The 9,014-nt window shown below is 50.9% G+C and overlaps 1 protein-coding gene across 1 annotated transcript; it reads left to right on the top strand.

Moving 5' to 3' along the window:
- The first annotated feature begins 846 nt into the window (after positions 1-846).
- On the top strand, positions 847-7,489 carry LOC122370532. The gene is made up of 5 exons (XM_043346196.1): positions 847-996; positions 3,577-3,865; positions 4,465-4,867; positions 5,513-5,696; positions 6,039-7,489. Exons 3-5 carry the CDS (start codon positions 4,799-4,801, stop codon positions 6,578-6,580), a joined length of 795 nt encoding a protein of 264 aa, XP_043202131.1. The 5' UTR covers positions 847-996; positions 3,577-3,865; positions 4,465-4,798; the 3' UTR covers positions 6,581-7,489.
- Positions 7,490-9,014: the final 1,525 nt, after the last annotated feature.

Here is a 9,014-nt window from a genome sequence, read left to right on the forward strand (position 1 = left end):
GTACAGGGGAAACGTACCTTGAAAACGCTTTTGGCGCCCTCACAGCCGAAGTATTCCAAATGACAACTCGTAACAAACATGCGATAATTGTAGTCACTTAAGCTTCAGAGCATCACTGAGACGTGGCATCCATGTCGTACGGTTTTAGAAATATCTCGAATTTCGGCTTTGCCCCAACTCCGGCATTGCCACAACTTCCCCTACCTCATGATAGCGTGGTTCTTTATTTATTTTCAACCCACAATAAGTTGAGTGAAAGAGGCAGCGAGCTGGGATATTTATTTGAGCTGGCCTGCTCTGTTATTTCAAAGCAAACGTATATGGTTTGGATATAGCTTCGTGAGTGATGGCTGACTTATGTCCCACCTTTACAGTGTCTGTATTAGCAGTAGTAACTAGGAGAGGCTGTTTGTCCGTTGTCGACGGATGGTGCTTATCATAAATGACTGGTGATTTATTTGAGAAGCTCTATTTGGTCCCAATAAACATTGCTTGGAATGGTTTGGCTGCCCCATGTTTCACTATAAGGTAGGTGAGCATTGATAAACATAACAAGCTACATTGATGGATGGATCTGATCATTGATCGATCTTTGATTATGGTTGCTAATTAGCTTGTCGTTTCCACGGTGGTTGTTGCTTTTTTGCGACTCTAACAATAATGGCCTTTGAGGACACCTTCCTCCCCCCTCCCCAGTATACTACCCCCCCCCCGCTCGAGGTATGCGCCCTGTCTGTGGCGTCTTTGTGTGGGTTCGCACTTCGCCCAGCTGCCATCGCTGGCAGCTCGCCAACCGGGGGGGGGGGGGGAGGAGGAGGGGGATGACGTGGCTCGGATCGCCCAGCTGAGGCGCCGCCCGCCTGCTCGCCTATATAGCGGGCGGGCCGCGCGCGCCGATCAGCTCAGTCAGCCGCCGACGGCAGCGACGCATGCGCACGGGTGCCAGCGACGTCAACCGACGACCCATCGTCGCAGTGGATCGCGTCACTTGCATGGGTGAGTACAGGAGCACGACGCCTTTGGGGATTGGTTGCTATGGGCTGGCGTAGCTGTGTGGAATTCGGGGTATTTGTGGGAAAATCTATTGAATCAATTAGTGAATAAAAAGATATCGATATATTTGTTCACACAGTACGTAAAGAACTACGTTTCGTTGTGTGGTTTCAGTTTCTTTGTTCTTTGCTCACATATGCCTGTGCAGGGAACGGTGTTGGTGCCTTTTACAATGCGCTGTGTTCGAGTGTTTTTTATCGATTGTGTCTTCTGTCGTCTCCGACCCACTTTACTGCATGGTGGTTATTGACATAATGTTTTAGTATTTGGCATTCCAATATGGATTAGTAGGTAAAGCTTTACTCGCGGAAAGTCTATCTCCATAAACACTTACGTTTAGTACACATTTACACTTATGTTACAAAACACATGTAAGTTACACTGTAGCACACTGTTACACTGTAACACACATTTACTCGTAGTGTTTGGATACTGTTAAAGGAAAAGGGCCACCTTCGTGAAATATGAAGATATCGTTGTTTCTCATTTTGACATTATTATTTTTCATTTTCTTTTTAAAACTGGTGCCAGAAGTGCACAATTCGCGAAAAAGTATTTAAAACTATTTAACATATTGGTACTATGTTGATACTCTCTACGGCGCGGCACCTACTGTATGATGGCATAGCGATGACGTCACACTCAAGCCAATCAGCGTTCAGAAGACAGACTCGTCGGATTGTGTCAGATAAGCTGATTGGTTAAAGCTGAGCTGGTTGGAGCTGATTGGTAAAAAACCAAAGCCTCGCCACAGGTGGCTGTATTGTCGGATAAGAACGCATTCCTGGGATAAGGACGCATTCCTGGCGTATTTTCTTTTAAAATTGCCGATAACTACGAATGGAGGCCGAAATCGGCCGTAAGGAGGTAGACAGACTGGTTTTCGGACACGGGCTACAAGATGGCTATCTCAGTTTCAATCCCCATGTTAAAGGTGGCCCTTTTCCTTTAAGAGACACGATATCTTCCCCGTTGTCTCATCTTTGGCAGACTCATGCCAGGCACCAGTGCACCTTATGACCTCATGGCCTCAATGTCAATCCAGACTCCAGAGACTCATTTTCATGTGCGCTTTCATTGCATTTTCATGGCACGCTGCATGAGTAACGTGCCAATGCACAAATCCAACTCTCCACCATCATCTGAAGCGAATTTGCCAAAGTTCGATTGTGCGTCTGGATGCAACAGGTTGGACCAGCCCTCGTACACTAGAACGCAATGTTATTCCGTCTGTTGCATGCTCGGTCAGGGACTCAGTGACGACATTGTCCGGAACTGACCTAGATAAGTCCGCCCAGGCCTCTCCGCAGGCCAGGGCCGGGCCGGGCGTTGGTCGCCGAACTGGCAGGGACCGGTCCGTGGCTATACGTCACACTTCTCCAAACCCCGCCCCCTGTAGCGTCGACCGCCCGGTGACCTGGCTTCCTGCCAAATTTCGCTCGATGGTGCAATCATTGGCCACTGTGATGCAATGTGTGGCCGGTTCTCCAGCGAGTAACGTAAGCTGTCATACGGGGAAAACCTGACATACGCGCAAACACGGTGACGGATGAGGTTCCGTGGCCGGTCGGTTTGCTCCGGCTAAATCTGGTTCAGTTCGATCCGGTATTGACCGGTTTTCGCTGGAGTTGACCGGCGCATACCACCTGACCAGGGTCAGCAGGTACACGGTAATGGGACCTGGGTACCCCAAACGCGCGACCTTCCCAGATCGGGGCGCAACAGCGCGTGCTCACGTCTATAATTGGATACGTCTGAGGATTGTCAGGTCTGGTGCGAGCCTGAATTATCTGGAAAACTTTATCTTCGCGGATTTGCCCATATCACACTACTTTGAGTAGGCACTTGAGTATCATCGCATTAAAATCTGAAGCTCGGCATTCATGCCAGGAGGAACTAATATAGCTGGCATGGCAGCTGCATGCGTTCTTAACGGTTTAAGCACAAAGTTTGCGAGATCACAGAGGACAAAATCTAAATATGGGTTAACGTGAATGTCATTTTGCCAAGTAATCTAAATTAGGTACACCTTCATGCGATCCGTTCCAAAAAGGCGTCGATCCTAATGCAACATTGTTTTGTATTCAGCTTTCTTTTTTATGGGATAATGCAAAAAGTGAGGCAACGCTTAACATTTGTTGGCATCAAGTGAACTTGTTTCTCGCAACTAGCAGCTGTTTTTGCTTCATTCCGGCGCTCTCATTCGATCCCCGGGTGTGGATGTGCGCAGCTAAATATCTGATCCGATCCGATCCGATCGAGATATAGAGGATCCGGTTGCATCGCAATGCAATCGTTTTATAACATTCCTAAAATGTCCGAAATAGACCGCGAATAAAGCAGCAAATTTATGTCATTGATTGAAATAGCTCGAGGATGAGCTTATCCTATACACTGTGTTAGATAAATATATGACATAAATAAATCTGCCCCGATGAAAACCCTGCTGTACTGTATGATCAATGTCACATCTAGTCCAACTGACTAATATCGTCTGACCATTCATGCATGCCTGCGTTTCAGAGCGTCACAAACCGTCTGACAACACATTATGGGCGAGCGAGACAGGGGTTGGCGGTGCTGGGGCCAGCCCGGAGAGCGGCTGCTGCGAGCAGACCGACGCGCTGGCCTCTGCGCGCCTGCTGGGCCGCTGGGCCAGCACCTGGCCCAGTTGACTCAGCCAGGAGCGGGAGAACCAGCTGGCGGCGGCCACCGCCGCGGACCCGGCCAAACAGTCGGCCTCTGACGAAGAGGACCTTCACTGGCCCGACTCGGACTACTTCTCCGCGTCTTCGTCTGACGATGACGAGAGGTGAGAGGAACCGACTGACTTCACATCCCTCCTCCCCCACCCCTCCCTCCTCCATGGGAACGGGCACGTCGGAGGGACGAAACGCGGCGAATCGATTCCGGAATTGACCAGACGGCGACGCAGGCGGAAAGTCCGCTGAGTCAGACGGGTAGGAGCTAACTACCATGGGTTCCTGCAGAATAGCGGTAATTGGTGTCGTTATTGTGCTGCATCGCATTCGCGGAAGCTTCCAGGCTGACTGCTGTAACAGCACTGCGACTGGAAACGAGAGAAGCGACGCAATATCTCGATGACTAATGGTGTTTCCGATTCCGAACTTCTAAAATCTGTTGACAAAGGATTGAACACAATAACAAGCACGAGTATTTGTGACCAATTTTCTAGCTGGCAACTGGCAAGCTAGAAAATTACTTGCGTTTCTTGCGTTTCATTCACTTCGTCCGTTCAAAATTTCCGTCCGCATTTAATTCGTCTTAAGCGCGGATAAATATCCCGTCTGTTTCCCACATCTCCTCAGCATTTTGTACTGCCATGTGTCTCCGTCATTGTCTAAAATAAAAATAGGGCGTCTCTCTCACCCGGTCGGCCTGTGTCGGCAGCGACGGCGACTCCGAGTCCAGCTGCTGTGAACCGGTCGGCTGCGGCTGGCCGCCGGGCTGGCCGCTGCCGGCGCCGCGCTGGTCGCCCCCGCCGCCGGCCATCACCTTCGGCAGCAGTGCGGCGCTGACGGCCTTCTGCGCCGAGCTGGACCGCCTGCTGGCCCACCATCTGGCGCAGCATGACTACGACTGCGTGGACGTGTTCCTGCGCTTCCACAGCGCGCACCAGCGCTGGCAGCAGGCGGGCGCGCCGGGCTCGTTCGAGCGCTGGCGCCAGCAGTTCGAGATCAGCCCCGAGCCGAACCATCTGACCTGCGTCGGACTCACTAAGGACATGCTCGCCAGGGTGGCGGCGCGCGGTGGCACGGTGGCCTCGCATTTCTACGTGGCCTCGGCTGAGGAGGTGAGATTAGAAGGACCCTCAGATAAGGACCCGCTGCGGCGCAGTCCAACAGGATGTGCGTAGTTGGTTGGCCGGGCCGTGTCACGACCCCCGGAACGTGACCGGGTGTTGCCCGGCCCCGGGGACACGCGTCTGAGCCCGTGCCAGGGCAGTATTGATAAACAATCTGAACTCAATGTGAGCTCTGTGTGGCAGTCGTAGACGTTGAACCGAGTTCATTGGTATACTCAACCGTCTAACTTTGGTTACATGACCATTAATCGTGCCTACATGAGGGAATGCTGCGCAGTTTTAGGTTACGATCTTACAAATATTTACGTTGATCTTGATGCCCGATGCTATTTGAGTAATGAGTATGTTGAGCTCACGGTTTGTTTAACGGTTTGCCTGTTTATAGTTTTGTCCTTGAATTCAGTATCATATTCCAAAGTTCTCAGTAGCTAAATAAAGCTTGTGCTATACTAGAACCGATGATTCCCTTAGTGACGATACTCATGGCTCCTTTTGCCGTCCTATCGCTGTAGGTACAATGTACATACATACCTCCGTTAATTTCATGCCCTCTTTCCTAATGTCTTCATTCCCCGTTTTCCCATGGACAGCTGACTACCCCTCGTCTCTAACTACCTCCCTCTCCTCCCTCAGGAGATAGACGACGTTGAAGAGTACGTCGCCGGCTGCCGGCCTCCGGAGAGGAACGAGAACGACCACTGCCTGATGGCGTGTCAGGTGCGCGTCAGCGGACGTCGCGGAGTGCTGCTGATCGACTCGGGCTACCACGTGCCGCGCACTGTGTGCGTCATGGCTGACAGACTGCCACCGCACACTGGTGAGTAGAGAGAGATAAAGGGGTCCCATGCTGGTGAGTTGTAGAGGTCGAAAGGAGGGACATGGGTCGTAACTGGTGGGTGGAGGAGGGGGGACACCGGTCCCACAAAGATGGATTTGTAGAGGTGAGGTTACTTTAGGTGCATACTTATTAGTAGATGAAGGAATGCATGCCACATAGATTTTGGAACAAGGCCCATATCGCAATGCAGCATCGACTGATAACAAGGGTACGTTTAACAACAAAAACGCAGCGTATGGAACATTATGACGAACTAGTGGCACTGTGTGGAATAAAAAGTCGGTGATTATCCCATCTAACCAGAGGCGCTCCTGTCCTCAGGTGAACTGCCGATGGACTGCCTCTCGGGCCAGCTCACCCACGGCTACGAGCTCTCGCCCAACCACAAGTTCGCCATCTGCTCCATCAACCGCACGACAGCCGCCGGCACCACCAGCACCGACCGCACGTGCATCTTCATCGGCGGCCACTTCGAGAACCCGTACGCGTTCGCCGAGTACCGGAACATCTTCCACACGCTGCGCTCGCGGGTGCGCCGCTCGCCGGAGGGCCGGCTGCTGAGCGGGTTCTACTTCTCTCTGCGGCCGGCCGGTCACGGCGCGCCGGCGCTGACCGTGTTCTGGCACGGCACGGACGGCCAGCGGCGCCGCTGTCGGCTGCCGCTCTCGGAGCTGTCGCAGCCCGAGCTGCTGACGGAGCCGCAGCTGGAGGCCCTGCAGGCGGCCGGCAGACAGCTGCGCCTGTCGCCCGACCAGTGGCAGCAAACTGCTGCAGCGGTCGGTGGACGCCCTCAGCGACCGCAAGTTCATCGACCGTGTGCTGCAGGTCAACGAGCGCATTCTGTACGAGCTGGGAACGGATGACCCTCCGTCCGGCTGGCAGCGACCGGACGTCTAGGTGGCGACACCGCTCTCCTCGAGTGGCGGAGCTGCTCGCCGAACTGTATAGGCGACGCTAAGGCTCGACCCGACGTCTGGAAGCTGTCGTTGCACGGCCTGGCGTCAGGTGGCGTCGGCACTGAGGCTGCTGCGACCCGCGGCAGGGGGCACCACCGAGACGCCTATTCGTATGTACCTTCCAGACAAGTGGCCTGACCAAGACAGCCGACCATTGCCAGAAACTTCATATATCTGACGACTACATCGGACAAATGATCGTGCTTGATGTGGATTGATAAGAGCGAGCGTTCTACAATCTAAGCGTTATGCGATGGAACCAATCTGAGAGAAGCACACCGACCCACCACCTAGATCCGTCCTGAAATTCGACTTTCATTTGAAACATATGGTGAATGGGATGCATGAAATGCTTGAAGCATACTTTAATTCTGCTTGTTATGTCGCAGATATATACGCATCATGCTCTTTACACATTAAAACACTGATCGCGCCCTATGCATGCATTACTGCTTTTGTTTATATCGCTGTTCATATCAGCTTTGGGCAATGAGTCGTATTAAAAATCTCAGTGTCAGAAAAGTATCTCAAATTTGCGAAACTATGCCCGCCCGTTAACGACACAACTACGTATTAGAATGTATTATTGCCAATACAGCGAAGTATAATATTATAAATGCGAATGTTGATTCTCGCAATATATTTTTCCTACGTAAGATATTTATATACTTTGGTATATTTACAGAACTTTAAGCGCGTGAAACCTATTTTGATGATTAGTACCTATATGTTTCCGCTTATCCAATAAATAATTATGCGAACCATCCTAATGCACGTGATTTTTGCGAAATAAATGACGTATTTAGGCGAAGTCTACTGCTGAAGTTTGTTTAACTAAGCTTTCCAACCCAGTATTATCTAGCACGCGCACTGCTGGGGAACATCAGTGAGGGGCGGAGTACCGAGCGCCCTCCAAATGGTTTTGCGAATGCATTGCAAAAAAAATGACAGTGGCGCTAGCTTCTCGTGTTTAGGTACTTCATTTCATGTTAAAGGAAATAGTTCACAGTTTCGTAAATCGTTCAGAGCTGTTACGAAGAGCATGATGAATGTATGTAGGAAGCATCATTCATTAGAATACCTATATGACCTCCTCGAAAATTTTTGTCTTTTGTTTTGTGCGACTTAACCCTCGCCGGCACAGGCCATTTTGCGTCCTTCGACGGTACATACAAGTTGGTGCGATCCCCCCCCCCCCGCGTTTGGCCCCTGATCGAGCTAGAGCTTCGCGAAAAAAAACGAGCGTGCTGCCCGTCACGAGAGGAAGCCGATGATATCCAATTTTAAGGCCCTAGGTCATCGAGTGACCTTCCAAGTCAGGTCAATGATTCGAAAATCGGGAAAATCGGGACCTGTTAGAAAGTCGTAAAGTGTGGCTGCTATGGGGTTTTTCCGGGGTACTGATCACGAATATCGTGTTAGTTTTGATCAGAGATGATGCCTTTAATTAAAAGGTAGTGTGCCAGCTTTCCTGGACCATATGGAGTTAATGACCCGGATAAGGAGAACCAGATTTTTAGAACTTATCCAAACCTTCAAAACTCATGGAAACGTCTTGAATTCTTCAAATTTTGAGTACCCCAGTGCGAAATTCGCCCTGACGGGTTGTCGGTCGCACCCCAACCACATTTCACACCACTATGAACAATAAATGCACGCACTAAAATCGCTATTACCGATAGGCTCATCCAATCAAGTTTCGATAAACCCGTTCATCATCATCTCCTGCGGTTTCGAACACGCCTGTTAGGTGGCTTCTGCTCATACTTTGTGGTGCGGTGGTGGTGCGTCGGGCCGCGCGCTCTGACTTCGGCCAAGAAAAATGCGTCATCTGATCATTGTCATTTCTGCCACTTTCGTGTGGTGAGATGGGTTCATAACCTAACCCGCGCCCCGCTGGGCTATTCAGCCATACGCGCCCTGCTGGGGGGGGGGGGGCAGATTCTGCCCCCCCCCCTGTCTAACTTCCGAACCGATGGTCGTAGAAAGACGGGGAAAACGGCAATCGAAAGCTCTCAACAAGGCGGATCTTAAGAGCCCAAATTTTTTTGCTTAAGTAGGTCAGAGGTCAGGTCAAGGTCAGGTCAAGGGTACAAAATGCAAGTTTCTACAGTATCGGCCTTGCACCGTAGTTGCCGAAGAATGGACTGAGACTGATTGCCCAAAACGTGTTCTTAGACTACCAAGACAATATTCGTTGCACACAATGTCATTCAAAGGTCAAGGTCAAGGTCAGGTCAGGTCAGGTCAGGTCACCAAAAACAAAATATAGAAAAGGGCATGTGCGACACATGTTTTATGGGTCATTTTACTCATGGAATTCAATAGGCACACTCAATAA

This window comes from Amphibalanus amphitrite, unplaced genomic scaffold (assembly GCF_019059575.1).
Source record: "Amphibalanus amphitrite isolate SeventyFive unplaced genomic scaffold, NRLGWU_Aamphi_draft 001142F_arrow, whole genome shotgun sequence".
Lineage (NCBI taxonomy): Eukaryota > Metazoa > Arthropoda > Thecostraca > Balanomorpha > Balanidae > Amphibalanus > Amphibalanus amphitrite.